Genomic DNA, 22,027 nt, shown 5'->3' on the forward strand with positions numbered 1-22,027 from the left:
TGTATTAACTTTGAGATAGGCGTATAGAGTTCACCGTAGGGTGAATAGTAGAACTTCCTTTCATCCTTTCCTATGAAAATTTCCATGTCAGTTTTTCCATACTGCATGGTACTTTTCCCAACTATTTCCATGCCAGTGCAAGCTGGAGGGAGTGGTGGGTGGGGAGGAGCCTTCTGCTATGCTGTCCTGTCTCTCTTCACTGTATCTAGTTAGAAGTAGTTACCAAACAGCCTTGCAAGGACCAAAAGGTCTGTTGCTGTTTGGCTTTCCTTTGTATTCCTTTGTATTCCTTTTTTTTTTTTTCCTACTCTTACAGTTCCTTATATTCATCCTCTTATTCCTTCTCTTCCCCTTTTTTCACCTCCTTTTCCTCTTCTTCCTCCTCCTCTTCCTCCTCCACCTCCTCCTCCTCCTCCTCCTCCTCCTGATACTTCGTTTCTCTGTCCCTAGAAATTCCATGTCGTTTTTCAATACCACATGGTACATTTCCATTTTCCGGCTAGCTTCGGCTGGTGGGATGGGAGGGTGGGGAGGAGCCTTCTACTTTACTATCCTGTCTCTCATACTATGTAGTTAGTATAGAATAGTTAACCAAGCAACCTAGTAAGGACCCCAGGGTCTGTTGTTGCTTGGTCTTTCCTTTGTATTCCCTTTGTATATTCCTCCTCCTCCTCCTCCTCCTCCTCCTCTTTCTCCTCCTTCTCCTCTTTCTGCTACTCCTCCTCCTTCAAGTTTTCTTCCTCTTTCACCTTTTCATCTTCGTCTTCTTCCTCTTCCTACTTTTTCTTCCTCTTCCTCCTCGTCCTCCTCCTCCTCCTCCTCCTCCTCCTCCTCCTCCTCCTCCTCCTCCTCCTCCTTTCTGCTACTCCTCCTCCTTCAAGTTTTCTTCCTCTTTCACCTTTTCATCTTCGTCTTCTTCCTCTTCCTACTTTTTCTTCCTCTTCCTCCTCGTCCTCCTCCTCCTCAACTACCTTTTCCTCCTCTTCCTCCTCTTGTTTTTTTTTTCCTCTTCTTCATCCTCCTCCTTTTCCTTTTACTCTTTCTCCTCCTGCTCTTTCACCACTTCTTCCTCATCTTCTTAGTCATCCTTTTCTCCTCCTCCTCCTCCTCCTCCTCCTCCTCCTCCTTTTCTTTTTCATCTTCTTTCTCCTCTTCTTCCTCTTCTTCGCATTCTTCTTTGTCTTCTTACTCCTCTTCTCTTCCTCTTCCTCTTCTACTTATCCACTCCTCCTTCTCCTCTCTTCCTTCTCTTTCTCCTCCTCCTCCTCCTCCTCCTCCTCCTCCTCATCCTCCTCCTCCTCCTCCTCCTCCTCCTCCCCCTCCTCCTCCTCCACATCCTCTTCCTCTTCTTCCTTTCTCTCCCCTTCCTCTTTTTATTCTCCTCCTCCTCCTCCTCTTCTTTTTTCTTCTTCTCCTCCTCCTCCTCCTCCTTCTCTTCCTCCTCCTTTCCCTCCTCCTCCTTTTCTTTCTCTTCCTCCCATCCCCCCTCCTCTTCTTCTTCTTCTTTTTCTTCTTCTTCTTCTTCTTCTTCTTCTTCTTACTTTTTGTTTTTGTTCTTGTTCTTCTAGTACTACGTCTTCCCCTTCTTTTTCCTCCTCCTCTTCTTTTTTCTCCTTCTCTTCCTACTTTTTCTTCCTCCTCCTCCTCCTCTTCTTTTTTCTTCTTCTCCTCCTCCTCCTCCTTCTCCTCCTCCTCCTCCTCCTCCTCCTCCTCCTCCTCCTCCTCCTTCTTCTTCTCCTTTCTTTCCTCCTCCTCATTACCAAACAGCCTTGCAAGGACCAAAAGGTCTGTTGCTGTTTGGCTTTCCTTTGTATTCCTTTGTATTCCTCCTCCTGTTCTCCCTCTTATTCCTCATTCTCCTTGTCCTCCTCCTCCTCCTCCTCCTCCTCCTCCTCCTCCTCCTCCTCCTCCTCCTCCTCCTCCTCCTCCTCCTCCTCCTCTTCTTCCTTCTTCTCTTCTTCCTCCTCCTCTTCCTCCTCCTCCTCCTCTTCCTCCTCCTCTTCTTCTACTCTTCTTCTTTCTCCTCCTCCTCCTTCTTGTGCTCCTCCTCCTCGTCACCACCACTGTCATCACCACTGTCACCACAGCTGTTATCACCTCTGTCACCAGTGTCATCACCACGATCATCAATATCACCACCATTGTTTTTTTCCTTTTCACTCTCTACTAAAATTCCATGTGGTTTTTCAATATCACATGGTTTCGCCTTTTTTCCTGCCAGCCTCGGCTGGAGGGAGGGGTGGGTGGGGAGGAGCCTTCTGCTTTGCTGTCCTGTCCCTATCACTGGTAGTTAGTAAATAGTCTCAATAAACAGCCTAGTAAGGACCTCAGGGTCTGTTGCTGTTTGTCTTCCTTTGTATTCCTTTGTATTCCTTTGTATTCCTCCAGTGTCACCACTAATTTCACCACCAATGTCACCACCACTGTCATTTCCACTGTCACTACCATCGTCACCACCACTGTCATCACCATTGTCACCACCACTATCACCACAAGTGTCACCACCAATATCACCACCACTATCCCCACCACTTTCACAACCATTGTCATCACCACTATTACTGCCAATCTCACCACCACTTTCATCACCACTGTCATCACTTTCACCACCACTGTCATCACCACTGTCATCACTGCTGTCACCACTACTGTCACCACCACTGTCACCACAGCTGTTATCATCTCTGTCACCAGTGTCATCACCACGATCATCAATATCACCACCATTGTCACCACCACTGTCATCACCACTGTCATTCTATTATTGGTCTCAATCTTTGTTTTTCTTTTCTTTCTTTTTTTTCATGCGCTTCCTCCTTCGATTTCTTGTATATGTGTGCATGTATGTATGTATGTATGTATGACAGTGGAAGGTTGGGAGCCCGTGTGGGGGAGGGAGGGAGTGAGGAGTGACCGGGTGAGGGAGGGAGGGAGGGAGGGAGGGAGGGAGGGAGGAATCAAGGCAGCGTTGCCAAAACGGTGAAAGTTGCCATGAAAGTTTCACAGATCCTGCTTGTTATTATTATTATTATTATTATTATTATTATTATTATTATTATTATTATTATTATTATTATTATTACTATTATTATTATTATTATTATTATTATTATCATTATTATTAATACCAATAGTAGTAATAGTAGTAGTAGTAACATCATCTTCACTACTATTTAATTTGCAGGTTTCATCTCCTCCTCCTCCTCCTCCTCCTCCTCCTCTTCCTCCTTTTCTTCTTAATCTTCATCCTTGTCCACCTCTGCTTCTCTTTCACTTTCACCCTCCTCCTCCTCCTCCTCCTCCTCCTCCTCCTCCTCTTCCTCCTCCAGTGCTATCCTGTTTCTCTCACTAATAGAGTAGAATAGTTACCCAAACAGCCCAGTAAGGACCTCATGGTCTGTTGCTGTTTGGTCTTCCTTTGTATTCTTTCTTTGTTCCTTCACTTTTTTCCTCCTCCTCCTCCTCCTCCTCCTCCTCCTCCTCCTCCTCCTCCTCTTTCTCCTCCTCCCGCTTCCTCTTACTCTTTGCCTTGTCATCGTCTCCATCACCACCTTTATCATCATCACCACCACCACCACCACCACCGTCATCACCACCACCGTCACCCTCAGCACCACCATCACCATCACCATCACTAACACGTTCACCATCATCACCAGCCTTAGGACAGTTATACCCTTGCATGTGTGCACAAGCAAATGCATGTTTTGACCACATTTAAACAGAAGTGCATATTTGTAACTTTTTTTCCCTAGTGCGGCATATTTCTGAGTTGTTAGGTGTTTATGAAGAGTATTCTATATGTAATAGTATTTTGAATTATAATTTCTTGTAAGTGTCATAATGAGTAATTGAAAGACATGTTTTGAACAGGATCAGGCTACACACTTGATAAGCGGCAGTCCTACACTCGGTTAATGCGGTGTAAGGAGGTGTATTGCTACTTTGTACACCAAAAACTTGTCTGCCTCTTTTCTTTTCATGTCAGCCACGACTTTTACAAAAAAGTAAGTCTTTGTGGTAAATCACTGCAGAAAACTCATGTCATTATCAATTCCACTAAGCTAAAAGTATTAGCCTATTATTATTAATGATACCTTTGTTAGGAAATGAGTGGTTGTTTCAGTGCTTATTTTACGAGTACCTTTTTCTGGTGCATGTTTGCATGCAGATTTACCTCATTCTGAGTGCATGTTATCCTAAGCCTAATCATCTCCACCACCATCACCGTCACCATCATGTTCACTATTGCCATCACCCCCACCATCATATTCACCGCCACCACCACCACCACCACCAACACCATCATCATCACTATCGTCATCACTATCATCATCTTCACCGTCCTGACAGTCACGGTCACATTCTGTGCTACAGTCAAAGGTAACAAACATTCCAGAGGGTTGGTTATTTGAACACAGTTGTAGTTGTTAATGAATGGTTAGGCTTTACTTCAGTTTTGTTGATGGTGACAACAATAATGCATTGATGACTGTTGTGATGGTGGCAGTGATGGTCATGACAATGTTAATTGTAGTAATTATGATAATACTTGTGAAAAGAATGACTATGATAATGATAACGGTGTGTGTGTGTGTGTGTATGTGTGTGTGTGTGTGTGTGTGTGTGTGTGTGTGTGTGTGCAGGTACTAACTAAACAAACAAACAAACAAACAAACACACACACACAGACAGACCCACCTGGGCATGGCACGCAGCAAGGAGTCACAGTGAGTGGCTTGGTCTGGATGCCTGTATTGGTGGTGCAGGTGCAGCTCAGTGTATTCGTGGTGTTCAAAGATGAGCCCCTGCACGTCTGATTCCTTCCTGCTTAGCTCTATCCATACCTTCTTGGAGGGGATGAGGGGGAGGAGGGCCCTGGCACTGGTGATGGTGCTGTCTCTTATTGTTACCCTCTCCCTCTCATCACTTGTAATGTGTCTGACAACACAATCCAAGGCAGTCCTGTTCACTTCAGTGTCCTCCAGCATGGACAGCCAATCATCACAGTCTTTCACACCAGTCTCCGCCAGCAGGTCCACCACCTCCTGTGTGTGTAGAGTTACTAGCATTAGTACCACCACCACCACCACCACCACCACTACCACCACCTCCTGTATGTGTTGATTATTATGATTAATACCACCACCACCACCACCACCACCATCACCACTACCTTCACCACAATCACTTCACAACCTCCTCCTGTGTGTGTAGAGTTACTTTGATTACTACAGATGCCACTACCACCACCACCACCACCACCACCACCACCACCACCACCACCACCACCTTCACCACCACCACTACCACCACCACCACCACCTTCACCACCACCTTCACCTCCTGTGCGTGTAGTCACTACAATAATTTCTTGTACTGTTTTTGCTAATGACTAGTAAGGATCAAAATTGAGGTTGACAGTGGTGCAGGTTCCCCTGAGACAGCTATGGAAGGATCAAATATGAGGAAGAGAGGATGAATAGTCAACTTACTTGTATGGCTGCAGCACAAAGTGGTGTGTTAGGATGGCAGAGGAGACCTGCCACGTGCAGCAGCAGGTTCCTTAAGTTCCGGAGCTGTTCTGGCGGCGGGTCGTGAAGCATGCGTCGTATGTTTGCTGAGTGTGAGCCCTCCACCAGCTTGTGGACGATTGCTGATGCACCGTAGAATTCTTGTAGGCTCTTGTGTGGGGCTGCGTACTTCTGATGATGCCCCAGCCTGTCACTGGTGTCTTGAAGATTGAAAAACGCTGGGATGACTTCCTTGCTGGGTAATCCTTTTCCAAGGCAGCAACAAATCAGCTTCTGCTCTTCCTGTTTTGACAGAGTCAGTCGGTCTTGTAGAAGACCTTGCAATGACATGTCGTATATATCTTGTAGAACCATAGAGATGAGGACCTCGCGGGTCTTTGTGTCTCGTGGATGATCTGTGAGTCTGGCCTGCAGTTTTTCTATGCACCAATCTCTTATGGTGACGTACAGGCTGGTCTGGGTGGTGGTGATCTTGATCTTGTCTTGATCGATGTAGAAAAGTGTTGCCACGAACAATAAATTTAATGGCAGGCCCAGGTAATCCTTCCAGCCAATGTGTTTCATGAGGTACTCAAGCCTCTCAGGGTCTTTGTTCCCCTTGTCTGGGAAGCTGTTGTAATGCTTCATGACAAAATGAATTCTTTGTTCATGGCTAACACTTTTCATCTCCATGTCCCACACCTCATAGCCATCAGGTACTTTGGCCAGGAAGTCTTTGACTGTTTCGGGCCGCGATGTGCAGACGAGTGTGAAGCCTGGCGAGTATTTCGAGATGTTGATGATGTCCTTCACAAGGCTGTGTGATGGAGTGCCTGGCGACAGTTCGTCCAGGCCGTCAATCAGGCAGAGAACCTTGCTTTGTTGTAGGAGGGGGATGAGGTGTTCGTCCATCACAGCAAAATGGTTTGGGAGGATCACTTTGATGAAGTTCTGGAGAGATGGGCCTTCATCATCGCGGCACAAGACACGCACCACGATGTCGTACTCGTCCAGGTGTTTGATGGTGCAGGCGCCGGGCTCCTGAAGCCACTCTGAGACAAGGAAGGTGAGAAGGGTCGTTTTGCCGCTTCCTGCCACGCCCCTGATCAGGATGAGCTGTGGCTTGGCGCCGTGCGTGGGCGGCGTGGCCGATGAGGATGTGGACGGCTGTGGATTCTGTCCCGCGCGGCGCGTCACCGTCAGCACGTCGCAAGTGTCGATGTCTCGCCTCTGTTGAAGGTGTCCTCTTCCTTCCACGAGGGACATCTTGCAGAAAATGTCCTGGATGTGATGGTGGTGTTTTGGTGAGTCGGTAAGGAAGGACAGAGGATCAAAGGTTTGCATTCGATCATAGGATGTTTTGAGGTGGGTCTGACTGTCTCTCATAAATTCTTGGTGCATGATACTGAAATAATCTTTTAAAATTTCTTTCTCCATTCCTGTTTTTCTGAAGGTATCAGTGACCTGCCGGGCGTTGTCCTGCACGGGTGTCACCTCTGCGTCAGGAATGCAGTATTTGGTCTTGGCTGCGGCGAGGACTCGGATAAAGAGGTGTTCTAACTCGTTGACTTTCTGCTGGTACTCTGCCTCGCTGAAAGATTTCACTTCATGAAAGAGTTCATTCCGCTCATCCTTGATTTTTGTTACCAATCCCTCCAGGGTGTTCTGGTTCCCCCATTCGGGATCGCCATCTCTCGCCAGGCCTTCGCACGTCAGCTTTATTGCTTTGTACAATAAAGTCAAATCAAAATTGTCCCATAAAGGGAAGCGTTGTGCTTGGCGGCGGTCGGTGTGGTTCACTGCTGCTTTCTTTTGTTTTTTACTCATCCTTCCATAGTTGGCTGTCGAGCCTTGAGGAAGGTTGTCAAGGTAGTCAGTGAGGGACTTGCCCGGCGGCGTGGCGGGGGCGTTCAGCGCGCCGCGCTTCAACACGAAGGTCAAGACGTCCTTGCCTGCGTTCTCCATGAGACAGATAAGCTTAATGCGACGGACGCAAACTTTCGGAGCGGCGGCCATGGTGGAGGGCTTGGGACGGCAGTTCCTCTCGCCAGCAGCCTGCAAAGAAATTTCCCGAGTGAGGAGCAGGGCAGGAGAGACGTGGCCTGCAAGGCTGAGTGCGGGAGGGAGGGAGTTGAGCCTTGAAGTGGCCGGCGTTAGCACCGGGATGTGGGGACAAGACAAAGAGGTGGATGGGAGTAAGAGACACTGTGGCACACGGCATGGCACGTGTGTTGTGGCCAAACCATTTGACAAGACAACACGAGACAAGACTTGACTGTGTGTGTGTGTGTGTGTGTGTGTGTGTGTGTGTGTGCAAGTAAGTAAGTAAGTAAGTCAGTCAGTAAGTAAGTAGTTAAGTAAATAAGCAGGTAAGCAAACCTGTATTGGTGAGCACAATACAAAGTATTTCAAGGTGTACATACAATACACAGTCACGTGAGCCGAGGCTCTCTGACAGTGTATTGTACAGTAGAGCAGAGGGCAGGAGTGCAAACAAATTATAATGTACAACAACATAATGAACTGTACTGTACAGCGACAGTACCTCGCCGCTACAGAGAAGGTAAACATTAATACAAGTGTCTCACACTAACTTAAATAATAATAAAATAATGATGATAATAACAATAACAACAAGGATAGTGATAACAATAATACTAACAAATACAATAACAAAAACAGTAAACAACAACAACAACAACAACAGCAATAACATCAATTTACTACTACTACTACTACTACTACTACTACTACTACTACTACTACTACTAATAATAATAATAAAAGTAATAATGATAACAACAACAAATGCGATGACTGCAATAAATAGCATCAAAATCACAGCTTTTGTTGATGAAGTGGTTACTTTTGATGACTGCAATAAATAGCATCAAAATCACAGCTTTTGTTGATGAAGTGGTTACTTTTTAACCTGTTGTTTGTTTGAACATTTTATCAGTTGTAAGAAGAACTTTGTCTATCAAGAGGCAAACTGTTCACAACAGTTTTGGTCCAACTTGTCACACTGTTTGTGAATAATATTGTTGTCAGTATCGCACAAATAAGGTTAACGTTGTTACTTCTCGTGTGAGAAACATTTTCTGCCAATTTGAATATTGCATTATGTCCAAGATTTTGATGTATTAATAATAATGTGAAGTACTTATGAATGAAGGGAAACCTGCAAATACTGAAGGCTGAGGAAGCTTTGGATGCAGACTCAAACCTCTTTACGGAAAATGTACAGCGAAGAATTTTATTTTGCCGTCCTGTTGCTTTGGTTAAAAAGACGGCCATGTAGATGCCCATGTAGGAAGGCAGTGCATGAGATGTGGGCAGCGTCAAGTACACTGCGTGTCACTCACTGCTTCAGCTGTTACATTACCCACAATTATTTTTAAAACGCCAGCTGTTTGAGAGACATTTAAACGTGTGTGTGTGTGTGTGTGTGTGTGTGTGTGTGTGTGTGTGTGTGTGTGTGTGTGCGTGCGTGGACCGTATGCTTTTTTGGCAATGATTTCTTTGGCGGTAAAGATGCCCACCAGTACACAGTGCAGTGGTCTCCCCTCGTTTGACAGGCCGTGGACTCCAGCTTGAAAAGACTCCTTGATAAAGTTCATGACATGTTCAATATTTGCCTCCCTATTAAGTATGTAGATGTTTCACACAAAAGGCTCCAAAACCCAACCATTTCTAAAACGGTAATCAACTCGACAAGACCCAAAAATCAGTTGTATAGAGAGCTTCCGAAACCTGAAGCTCCGCCCTCTGTTCCGGTGAGGATATAGACAGGCGGACAAATGTGGATGTCAAAACCTTTCAAGATCTAACTCCCCTCGTGACTTCTGTTATCTAGCCAAAAATATCTCCAATAACTTTGCTTCTTCTTCTTTCCCTCCTCTATTTCAACCAGATGGCACCACTGCTATCACATATATTTTTAAAGCTGAACTCTTCGCTCAAACCTTTGCTAAAAACTCTACCTTGGACGATTCTGGGCTTGTTCCTCCCTCTCCTCCACCCTCTGACTACTTCATGCTATCTATTAAAATTCTTCGCAATGATGTTTTCCATGCCCTCGCTAGCCTAAACCCTCGGAAGGCTTATGGACCTGATGGGGTCCCTCCTATTGTTCTCCGAAACTGTGCCTCCTTGCTTGCACCTTGCCTAGTCAAACTCTTTCAGCTCTGTCTGTCAACATCTACCTTTCCTTCTTGCTGGAAGTTTGCCTACATTCAACCTGTTCCTAAAAAGGGTGGCTGTTCTAATCCCTCAAACGACCGTCTTATTGCTTTAATTTCCTGCCTATCTAAAGTTTATGAATCTATCCTCAACAGGAAGATTCTTAAACATCTATCACTTCACAACCTTCTATCTGATCGCCAGTATGGGTTCCGTCAAGGCCGCTCTACTGGTGATCTTCTGGCTTTCCTTACTAAGTCTTGGTCATCCTCTTTTAGAGATTTTGGTGAAACTTTTGCTGTTGCCTTGGACATATCAAAAGCTTTTGATAGAGTCTGGCACAAAGCATTGATTTCCAAACTACCCTCCTACGGTTTCTGTCCTTCTCTCTGTAACTTCATCTCAAGTTTCCTTTCTGACCGTTCTATTGTTGCTGTGGTAGACGGTCACTGTTCTTCTCCTAAATCTATTAACAGTGGTGTTACTCAGGGTTCTGTCCTGTCACCCACTCTCTTCTTATTATTCATTAATGATCTTCTAAACCAAACTTCTTGTCCTATCCACTCCTATGCTGATGATACCACCCTCCACTTTTCCACGTCTTTTTATAGACGTCCAACCCTTCAGGAGGTAAACATATCACGCAGGGAAGCCATAGAACGCCTGACTTCTGATCTTTCTAAAATTTCTGATTGGGGCAGAGTAAACTTGGTATTATTCAATGTTTCAAAAACTCAATTCCTCCTTCTATCAACTCGACACAACCTTCCAGACAACTATCCCCTCTTCTTCAATAGCACTCAACTGTCCCCTTCTTACTCGTATACACTGAACATCCTCGGTCTGTCCTTTACTTATAATCTGAACTGGAAACTTCTCATCTCATCTCTAGGTAAAACAGCTTCTATGAAGTTAGGTGTTCCGAGATGTCTCCGCCAGTTTTTATCACCTCCCCAGCTGCTAACTCTGTACAAGGGCCTTATCCGTCCATGTATGAAGTATACTTCACATGTCTGGGGAGGCTCCACTCATACTGCTCTTCTAGACAGGGTGGAATCAAAAGCTTTTCGTCTCATCAACTCCTCTCCTCTAACTGACTGTCTTCAGCCTCTCTCTCACCGCTGCAATGTTGCATATCTAGCTGTCTTCTACCGCTATTTTCATGTTAACTGCTCTTCTGATCTTGCTAACTGCATGCCTCCCCTCCTTCCGCGGCCTCGCTGCAAAAGACTTTCTTCTTTCTATCACCCCCATTCTGTCCACCTCTCTAACGCAAGAGTTAACCAGTATTCTCAATCATTCATCCCTTTCTCTGGTAAACTCTGGAACTCCCTGCCTGCTTCTGTATTTCCACTTTCCTATGACTTGAATTCCTTCAAGAGGGAGGTTTTGAAGACACTTATTCATCAATTTTTGACCACTGCTTTGACCCTTTTATGGGACTGGCATTTCAGTGGGCATTTTTTTTTTATTTGATTTTTGTTGCCCTTGGCAACTTCTACTACTACTACTACTACTACTACTACTACTACTACTACTACTACTACTACTACTACTACGACTACTACTACTACTACTACTCTAGTACTACTACTACTATTATTATTACGATAACTGTTACTAGTACTACTTCTGCTAGTATTACTACGAATATTATTATCACAACTACTTTTAGTGTTATTATGAATACTACTACTATTACTACTAATACTATAATTATTATTACGACTAATGTTACTACTGTTTATATTACTACTACTACTACTACTACTACTACTATTATTATTATTATTACGATAACTGTTACTAGTACTACTTCTACTAGTTTTACTACGAATATTATTATTATGACTACTTTTTGTATTATTATGAATAATTCTACTATTACTACCACTACTATAATTATTATTACGAGTACTGTTACTACTGCCTCTATTACTACTAGTACTACTACTACTACTATTATTACTACTACTACTACTACTACTATTACTACTACTGCTACTACTACTACTACTACTTCCTTGCAACCCTCCGTGTCCACTTTACCATCTTTCCTTGATTCATATTTTTTATTATTTTTATTGTTATTAGTGTGTGTGTGTGTGTGTGTGTGTGTGTGTGTGTGTGTGTGTGTGTGTGTCTGTGTGTGTCTGTGTGTGTGTGTGTGTGTGTGTGTGTGTGTGGGATTACAGATAAAAATACTATTCATGGACACCGTAATTTATTCGCGGAAATAACAAACAAAAAATTGTACACTGCACTATTCTCTCTCTCTCTCTCTCTCTCTCTCTCTCTCTCTCTCTCTCTCTCTCTCTCTCTCTCTCTCTCTCTCTCTCTCTCTCTCTCTCTCTCTGCCTCTTGTCAGTCAGTCAGCTGTTTTCAAAGTCGCTGGGCCTCGCTCCCCTCCTGCCTGGCTTGTATGATGCCACGTAGCATTTTACAGGAGTACATTTAATCACCGCAGTAATGTTGTCGTGCAATGCTTGTCGCTTTATGTGCTTTTTAATGCCACTTGTTTTGTTATAACACACACACACACACACACACACACACACACACACACACACACACACACACACACACACACACAGACACACACACATGGGAAAGGAAAGAACATGTGACCTTAGGCGCTCTAGAGCAGCCTCGGCCAGCATGTTGGCCTTCCTGCCTTCCCCGCCCCCTATTGATAGTAACCTCGGTTTTTTCAGTTTTCAACTCTTAGTTTTTAGTTTTAGGCTCGCCCTGGTGAGATTGTTGTACTTGTGAACACATTTAGCGAGTGCGTGTCGACACATAAAGGATAATGTGTGCTGCCGTGCAAACGTACGAACGCAACTACCTCCTGCGTCGTATGCGAGGGTCCGGTCACCCGCCGCCCAACGTGATAGTTAGTTACTTTTACTGACCAAAGAAATTATTCATACAGTAAAGTGAAAGGTACAAAATTTGCCAGTGGTCCAAATAAAGAATCATACATTTACAAACATAAATAACAACACTTTCACTTAAGTATTGTTTAAGATTAGGCGATGCAAAGTAACCAGCATTAGCAAACACTTACTAGCAGTAATGCTATAACTAACATAGATACATAACTCAGCATAACGTCTAACACAATATGACCAATAATAATGCAATAGGTAGTTCTAATTAAGTATTGTTTTCTTTTTAGGTTCTATAACTAATCAACACTTCACACACGTACCTACATAAGACATCAGTCGAATTCTAATAAACGCCAAACGTAAAATCAGGGACATTGTGTCATCTGAATAAATATTATGGACACCAAGACTAGAATTCAATATTGTTTTATATGTGTGATATTTGTTGCATCTTGTGGCTTATTGGTAATTAAACTAATTATTCTGTCAAGAGGATTTATATGATTATCATACTGTATGGCGCTCTGGATAAACTTATAACCAGGGGTGTTAGCTTCTCTGCATCAACTAAATACAACATGAAATGGTTCACTTCTGTCGAGTAGAGTCAGCTTCCTCTCCAAGAAACGTTTCCATCGGACACAGACAGTATGGTAAACTGGCTTAATTCTCGATTCAACATGACATAATTTTGAGCTTGTATTATTTGTCACGTCCAGGACACATTTCATAAGTTTATTGTACTGACTGGTGAGTGACACACAGCTATCTGTCAGCCACGACTCGCAGCTGTATCTCAGTTCAGCCAACACAGCCGCGTCAAAAACAAGTCGCTTATAACACTGAGGCATATCAGGGTTCGAGGCACGAGTTATAGAAAATTTGTTGACGACTGACTGACACTTTGCCTCGTGTAATGACACCACGTCCTTCATACAACCGCTGTTGGTAAACCAGGTCCTTAAAAACTTGTATCTGTCACAGTACTTAATAACGTGTCCCTCGATCTTTAATGGAACTTTTTCACAACGAGTGATATTTCAAACAAAAAAATTTATTTTGTCCTCGTTAAGAACAATTCCATAATCATTGCAATAATCGATGAAAACTCTGAGTTTCCTGATGCACATATCCCGAGATGTTGTGTGCAGTGCGCCCAAGTAGCTGTTAGTTGCTATTTGTTCCTTCAGCATACGAATCATCTGGTTAATGTAAATCACAAACATTAGACAGCTGGAAGGTGAGCCTTGCCTTACTCCCACTGACGACTCCACCGTGGCACTCTTAAGCACGTTACATGTGCAGCGATACATAACATAAATTGCTTTTAACATCCTCCTTCCACATCCTATTGATTTTAAGCATTCTATCAGCCTGGACCACGGTACTTTATCGTATTTTTTTTTTTTTTTTTTTTTTATGTAGGAAGGATACTGGCCAAGGGCAACAAAAATCTAATAAAAAAAATGCCCACTGAAATGCCAGTCCCTAAAAGGGTCAAAGCAGTGGTCAAAAATTGGTGGATAAGTGTCTTGAAACCTCCCTCTTGAAGGAATTCAAGTCATAGGAAGGTGGAAATACAGAAGCAGGCAAGGAGTTCCAGAGTTTACCAGAGAAAGGGATGAATGATTGAGAATACTGGTTAACTCTTGCGTTAGAGAGGTGGACAGAATAGGAGTGAGAGAAAGAAGAAAGTCTTGTGCAGCGAGGCCGCGGAAGGAGGGGAGGCATGCAGTTAGCAAGATCAGAAGAGCAGTTAGCATGAAAATAGCGGTAGAAGACAGCTAGAGATGCAACATTGCGGCGGTGAGAGAGAGGCTGAAGACAGTCAGTTAGAGGAGAGGAGTTGATGAGACGAAAAGCTTTTGATTCCACCCTGTCTAGAACAGCAGTATGAGTGGAACCCCCCCAGACATGTGAAGCATACTCCATACATGGACGGATAAGGCTCTTGTACAGAGTTAGCAGCTGGGGGGGTGAGAAAAACTGGCGGAGACGTCTCAGAACACCTAACTTCATAGAAGCTGTTTTAGCTAGAGATGAGATGTGAAGTTTCCAGGTCAGATTATAAGTAAAGGACAGACCGAGGATGTTCAGTGTAGAAGAGGGGGACAGTTGAGTGTCATTGAAGAAGAGGGGAAAGTTGTCTGGAAGATTGTGTCGAGTTGATAGATGGAGGAATTGAGTTTTTGAGGCATTGAACAATACCAAGTTTGCTCTGCCCCAATCAGAAATTTTAGAAAGATCAGAAGTCAGGCGTTCTGTGGCTTCCCTGCGTGATATGTTTACCTCCTGAAGGGTTGGACGTCTATGAAAAGACGTGGAAAAGTGCAGGGTGGTATCATCAGCATAGGAGTGGATAGGACAAGAAGTTTGGTTTAGAAGATCATTAATGAATAATAAGAAGAGAGTGGGTGACAGGACAGAACCCTGAGGAACACCACTGTTAATAGATTTAGGAGAAGAACAGTGACCATCTACCACAGCAGCAATAGAACGGTCAGAAAGGAAACTTGAGATGAAGTTACAGAGAGAAGGATAGAAACCGTAGGAGGGTAGTTTGGAAATCAAAGCTTTGTGCCAGACTCTATCAAAAGCTTTTGATATGTCCAAGGCAACAGCAAAAGTTTCACCAAAGTCTCTAAAAGAGGATGACCAAGACTCAGTAAGGAAAGCCAGAAGATCACCAGTAGAGCGGCCTTGACGGAACCCATACTGGCGATCAGATAGAAGGTTGTGAAGTGATAGATGTTTAAGAATCTTCCTGTTGAGGATAGATTCAAAAACTTTAGATAAGCAGGAAACTAAAGCAATAGGACGGTAGTTTGAGGGATTAGAGCGGTCACCCTTTTTAGGAACAGGTTGAATGTAGGCAAACTTCCAACAAGAAGGAAAGGTAGATGTTGACAGACAGAGCTGAAAGAGTTTGACTAGGCAAGGTGCAAGCACGGAGGCACAGTTTCGGAGAACAATAGGAGGGACCCAATCAGGTCCATAAGCCTTCTGAAGGTTTAGGCCAGCGAGGGCATGGAAAACATCATTACGAAGAATTTTAATACGAGGCATGAAGTAGTCAGAGGGTGGAGGAGAGGGAGGAACAAGCCCAGAATCGTCCAAGGTAGAGTTTTTAGCAAAGGTTTGAGCAAAGAGTTCAGCTTTAGAAATAGATGTGATAGCAGTGGTGCCATCTGGTTGAAGTAGAGGAGGGAAAGAAGAAGAAGCAAAGTTATTGGAGATATTTTTTGGCTAGATGCCAGAAATCACGAGGGGAGTTAGATCTTGAAAGGTTTTGACATTTTCTGTTAATGAAGGAGTTTTTGGCTAGTTGGAGAACAGACTTAGCATGGTTCCGGGCAGAAATATAAAGTGCATGAGATTCTAGTGAAGGAAGGCTTAAGTACCTTTTGTGGGCCACCTCTCTATCATGTATAGCACGAGAACAAGCTGTGTTAAACCAAGGTTTAGAAGGTTTAGGGCGAGAAAAAGAGTGAGGAATGTACGCCTCCATGCCAGACACTATCACCTCTGTTATGCGCTCAGCACACAAAGACGGGTCTCTGACACGGAAGCAGTAGTCATTCCAAGGAAAATCAGCAAAATACCGTCTCAGGTCCCCCCAACTAGCAGAGGCAAAACGCCAGAGGCACCTTCGCTTAGGGGGATCCTGAGGAGGGATTGGAGTGATAGGACAAGATAAAGATATGAGATTGTGATCGGAGGAGCCCAACGGAGAAGAAAGGGTGACAGCATAAGCAGAAGGATTAGAGGTCAGGAAAAGGTCAAGAATGTTGGGCGTATCTCCAAGACGGTCAGGAATACGAGTAGGGTGTTGCACCAATTGCTTTACGATAGTCTATAAATAATACATATAACTTCAATTTCTTGTATTTTACATAATCACACAATAATCTCAGTGTAAATATCTGCTCTAGGCATCCTCTTCCCTCCATTGCTCCTGCTTGACAATTGTCCACATCCATCCACATTTTCAATCTATTGATAATAAGTGTGTCATAGAGTTTAGCTAGGGTGTCCATTATACTAACACCTCTGTAGTTATCACAAAGCATGCGATCACCACACTAATAATGCATTTAACTTACTATAGCACCAGGCTAGTGGGAAACACAAACTATCAAAAATTACATTGAACATTGTAAGAAAAAACATCAACCAGTTCATAGGTAAGTTCATTAATAGGGCAGGACTTATTCCAACAAAACTTTTCATTTTATTCATCCCTCTCACAGCTGTTTCCACCTCTCTAAACGTGAAAGGATCATCCACAATGGGAATACTTGGTGCTTGCTCAAAGTTTACCTCTCCAACTTCCTCCATCACTGGATTCAATAATTCCTCAAAATGAATCTTAAATTGACTCTCAGTAGGCTGGGTACTGCCTTCATTACTACTAATTTCATCTTTCCAGTTAATTGCTTTCCAAATTTTCCCACAGTCATTTTCCTCCATGAGTCTTTTCCTTCTTAGGTCTACACTTCCCTCACGCGCGACATTCGTCTTTTTACACTCCTTTGCTATTCCATTAACTTCCCTGCAGCTTTCCTTAACCACGTCCTGCACACTTTCCTCATTCACCACGCCCAGGGTTGGCGGCTCACACAGCGCCATCCTCGTCACGAACGCTTCTATATCCACTTTGTCATGGTGCAGGCCTGTCGCGATATTAGTGGTGCGGGGACTGTGTGTGAGCGTCCGACCCAAGTTACTGGCGCGCTCAAGTAGTCGTGATGGCGTTACTCATTTAAAAACGTCAGTGTTAATTGTTAGAGTGAGTGGCGCATGATCTGAGCACGACATAACTTGGCGTGTACATATGTCTTTCAGGACATTCAAACTGCTATACTTAACTAAACACAGGTCGATAAACACAGGTCGATTTCCGATGTCCAGCGATCATTACGCCTAAAAGATAAATTCCCTCCGCGGTGCTTTCCGTCATATTTCAAATGGTTAGCAACTACAATTTCTTTCTCTTCACACATGTTGGGTATTGCCCGGCCCATGGAATTACTTATAAGATCTTTCACACCATTATATTCACATCTCTTTCCGTTTATATTTCTACTTGGTAGGCAACCCACACGTGCGTTCAAGTCAGCGACCACTATGGCACCGTCACAGTCGGTCACCTGCCCCTCCCACAGCAGCGCCGGGTCGTGGTAGGGCGAGTCGACCGGTGGGATATACATGGCGCCAAGCCTCATCCCAGGGCAGCAGGACAGCTCGACCCATGTTTGTCCTACTGCTGCAATGTTGACACATGTGATATATGGTACCAACGCACACTTCACCAACATCATAATTCCTCCTCTCCAACTATTTTGTTTACTTTTATTCATATATAAATCAAAACCTGCCACGCTACTAATTAACGTTACTTAATTTCAGTGATCCATATCATGTCAAATTCTAAAGCAACATTTATCACTTCAGGGCTTTGGAGCTTATTTTTCACACCACAGATATTACAAGCACATATTTTCAATTGCCCATTCCAATTCTTTCCATGCCAAAATTTGGGAAATACCTATCAGTCACAACACAACACGCAGCAATACTCGCCGCCGCCAGTCAAACATAATTTCCACTTCCTGGTTGTCTGGTTTCTGCTTCTCCTCATTTTCTCGGGTCCTCTGTCTTGTCGTTTCTCTCCTCGCCGCCGGATGAACGTCCTTCTTCAAGCAAATCCGTTCAAAGTCTCTTCCTGTATCCTTCAGGTTCTTCGCCACTCGCAAGATGTCGCTCCGTTGATCTTGACTCTCCAGCGTCACGTGAATAGGGCGACTCCTCCGTGCGTCAGGCTGTCCAAGTCGTATCGTTGCCCATACATCAGTGGGTATCGGTCCGGCGTAACCCGCGGCTTCCAGCACTGTCTAGATCTTCTCTCCATCTGTCGTTCCCAGGCCGTCGTCATCCTCCGAGACCCCAGTTATAACCAAGTTCCGCACCCTTTCTATGGCGCCAAGGGATTCTAGGAACCGGTTTTGCTGGTGGCTAGTCATGTAGGCTTCATCGAGTCTTGTATTCAGTGATTCTATTTCTTCCTTCATCTCCTTCACAGCTGCCAAATCTTCTGGAATATTTCTTATTTCTTCGAGTAATTCAGAGCTCGGTGGCTGCTCTTCATGAGGCTGATGTGCAACAGTTGTTCTCAGTGCACATTTTAGCTGCGCCGCTGTCAGTTTATTGATCTCCGTAGCAGACAATGCCTTCACTGTGTTTACATTGTCATAACTAGCCATCTTGGACAAACAAACAATTATCTTTGCATCCCGTTTTCTTCAGTGGTTTGGCGTCGCCGTTACCATAGCAACGGTTTTCACAGCGGTGCAGAGGGGGTGGGGCCGGTGTTGATCGGCCACATTATATTCTAGCTTCTAACTACCGGCTAGCTTTCTTCAGTGGGCTACAAGTAACTGAGTCTTGGCTCCACTCTACCCTCGTGCAGCTCCTTAGGCAATATATTGCCTGATCTAAGCTTGTATGGCAGCAGAATCTTGGCAAAACTTGGAGCTCTATCCAGGTCTGTTTGTTGATGTTTGCAGCGCCATCTACACAGTGCCTTAAGACTTTGAAACTATTTCGGAACTGCACGATGCAGGACTACCTGCTCTACCATCACCTCAGGACAGAACGCAGGAAGGGAGGGGGGAAGGGCGGAGTGGCCCCTAATACCTGCCTGTCAACATTCCTGCCGGAGTAGAGGCCCTGTGGGTGAGAGTTACGCCCCCCTGCCATCTCAGCAACACAGCCTCCATCATCGTGTGCGTCGTGTACCACCCCCCACGAGCCACCTCAGCACAGTTACTCACCACTCACATCAGTGACACTGCTGATGGTCTAAGTGTGAGGTATCCTGTTGCCAAGCTGGTCATCTGTGGGGACTTTAACGTATATCAGCGATTGTATATCAGCGATATCTTACACCAGCTACACCTCACCCAGGTCGTGAACTTCCCTACCACCCAGCAAGCCACCCTCGACCTTATACTGACACACCTATGCCAGCAGTACTCGTCCCCCAAGTCGCTGCCTCCCATGGGACGGAGCACCCACCTCTCCATACTGTGGACACCCACACCCACCACCTCGACCCCCTGGCCAGCTGTCACCAGGACCCACCGTTCCATGCCTGACTCAGCCATGAGGGAGGTTGGGCAGTGGGTGACACAACACCCGTGGACCGAGGTGCTGGATGTGGAGGACGTCAACTCAAAATGGCACAATTACGTCACCTCCACCACAGAAGCCTTCCACCGCTACTTCCCAGCCAAGAATGTCACAGTGCACACATCTGATGCCTCCTGGATGACGCCCAGCATTAAAAGACTCATGCATCAGCGGATGTGGTCGTTCCACTCCTGCCCGGTCCTATACAGGAAGCTAAGAAACAGAGTGATCAGGGAGATTAAGGCTGCCAAGTCAAGCTATTACCCGGACAAGATACACCACTTCAAGAAGGCCAACAACAGACAGTGGTACGCTAGCAGCAAAGCTTTGTGTGACCTACAAAAGCACACTTCATCTCTTCCTTGCACCTCACACCTTCCTGCTAATCTCGCGGCTCAGGAGATGAACGACCACTTTGCCGCTATCTGTCACACCTGCCCTCCTCTCCACACCACTCCACTTCCTGACCATCTTCCCGCCCCCTCCCCTCCCCCCACTATCCAAAAGGTGGATGTTTTTAAGAGGATACTTAAAGATACCAAGATACCAAGATACCAAGGATACTTAAAGATACCAAGATCCACCACACCCACTGACCTTCCCATATGGGAAGAGCCAGCAACACCGCTATGCCCCATAATAAACGCCTCTCTTTCCCAACACTCTTGCCCCGCGGACTGGAAGACATCTTATGTCTCTCCCATCCGCAAAGCTTCCAGTCCACAGTCCCTCGGTGACCTCAGGCCAGTCTCTATCACCCCCGTCCCTAGTTTTATTTGTGAAGATTTTGTGTACGACTGGGCCTACACCAAAATTTGTTATACCGTGGATATCAGACAGTTTGGAAATATTATAGCCACCTCCACCTCCCATTATCTGACCAGCTTCCTTGACTTCATCTACAGCCACCTGGAGAAGCGAAACACCTCTCTAGCTGTTGCTTTTGTGGACTTCAAAAAGCCTTTGATCTTGTTGATCAACTTTGTTCTCTTCAGCAATGCAATTAGTCTGGGTCTCCCTCCCAACCTGGTAGCGTGGCTAGCCAACACCCTCTCAGGGAGGCGTCAGGCCGTTCGCTATCAGGGCTCTGTCTCTAATATCCAACAGCTGACATGTGGGGTCCCCCAGGGGACCAAGATGAGCCCACTATGCTTCCTCCTCCTGATTAACGACGCCCTCACTGACACCCCCCTCGCTGGAAGTATGTGTACGACTGCACCGTGGGCGTCCCAGCCTCCAAAAGGAACCCGGACTACTCGCCACTGCAAGTCATTTTGGAGCGACTGCAGACATGGACGGAGGAGAGCAGGATGACCATCAACCACAGCGAAACTGTGGTGATGCATTTCTGTACCTCCTCTGTACCAGTGCCCTCTCCCCAGCTCAGAGTGGGCCCTCACCCCCTCCAGGTGGTCCGATGTGCCTCTGGATGTGCTTCTCGGAGTCACGGTGGACGACCAGCTGACCTGGAAGCAGCATGTCGCCAGCACCGTAAGATCCGCTACCTACAAGCTGTACATGATGCGCAGACTCAGGTCGCTGGGGACACTGACAGACGAGTTAAGGGGAGTGTGCCTCACCTTCATCATCCCCAAACTCATGTACGCCTCCCCAGCGTGGTCCTCCTCCCTCACACACACTCAACAGCTCCAGCTGGAGAGAGTGCAGAAGAGAGCCTGCAGGGTCATCTTTGTCCCTGCCTACACCACCTGTGATGAAGCCCTGACCACCCTGAGTCTGTTCAGACGTCCAGACTATCCACCAGGCACCGAGAGGCTCTGGAGAAGTTTTGAAGGGGACTTCTGCATCATCCACGCCTCAGACACATGCTGCTGCCTGACGCACCTCGCCTGGTCCGAGCCACCAGACACCACAACAAGATAGCGCCCTTAAAGGCGCCGCGCACGGACCGAGACAGACTCAGCACGATTCCCACCATGGTGCGAGCCATCAATCAACATCAATCAACAGTATTTCGCCTTTAGATTAGGCTTAGCTTCAGGATTAATGTTAAGTATTTTCCCATCCCCTCTGTACATTTTCAGTTTGTAAACTGCCTTATTAATAAACCATTTATTATTATTATTATTATTATTATTATTATTATTATTATTATTATTATTATTATTATTATTATTATTATTATTGTGTTTAGTGTTGGTGGTATATAGTCTTGCCTCGTTAGTGCCTCATTTTCTACTTTCTAAGTGTGTGCAATAGAAAACACAGTGAAAACAATTACCAGGAAAG

General features: G+C 45.1%; 3 protein-coding genes across 5 annotated transcripts in view; 2 read left to right on the forward strand and 1 right to left on the reverse strand.

Annotated features, from left to right (window-relative positions):
* Positions 1–22,023, forward strand: part of LOC135109531 (uncharacterized) — a 25,414-nt gene extending 3,391 nt beyond the window's left edge. The window contains exon 2 of the mRNA XM_064020926.1: positions 18,325–22,023. Coding sequence (XP_063876996.1) covers positions 19,646–21,091 — 1,446 coding nt within the window. The 5' untranslated portion in view covers positions 18,325–19,645 and the 3' untranslated portion in view covers positions 21,092–22,023. The remainder of the gene's footprint in view (positions 1–18,324) is intronic.
* Positions 1–22,027, forward strand: part of LOC135109533 (uncharacterized) — a 112,120-nt gene that overhangs the window by 75,406 nt on the left and 14,687 nt on the right. The gene's annotated exons all lie outside the window — the stretch shown is intronic.
* Positions 1–22,027, reverse strand: part of LOC135109529 (uncharacterized) — a 48,076-nt gene that overhangs the window by 3,440 nt on the left and 22,609 nt on the right. Inside the window, exons 3-4 of the mRNA XM_064020922.1 lie at positions 5,496–7,568; positions 4,702–5,048 (exon numbers count right to left, since the gene is read on the reverse strand). Of these exons, the coding sequence (XP_063876992.1) occupies positions 4,702–5,048; positions 5,496–7,529 (2,381 nt within the window). The 5' untranslated portion in view covers positions 7,530–7,568. The remainder of the gene's footprint in view (positions 1–4,701; positions 5,049–5,495; positions 7,569–22,027) is intronic.

Source organism: Scylla paramamosain, chromosome 19 (assembly GCF_035594125.1).
Source record: "Scylla paramamosain isolate STU-SP2022 chromosome 19, ASM3559412v1, whole genome shotgun sequence".
NCBI lineage: Eukaryota > Metazoa > Arthropoda > Malacostraca > Decapoda > Portunidae > Scylla > Scylla paramamosain.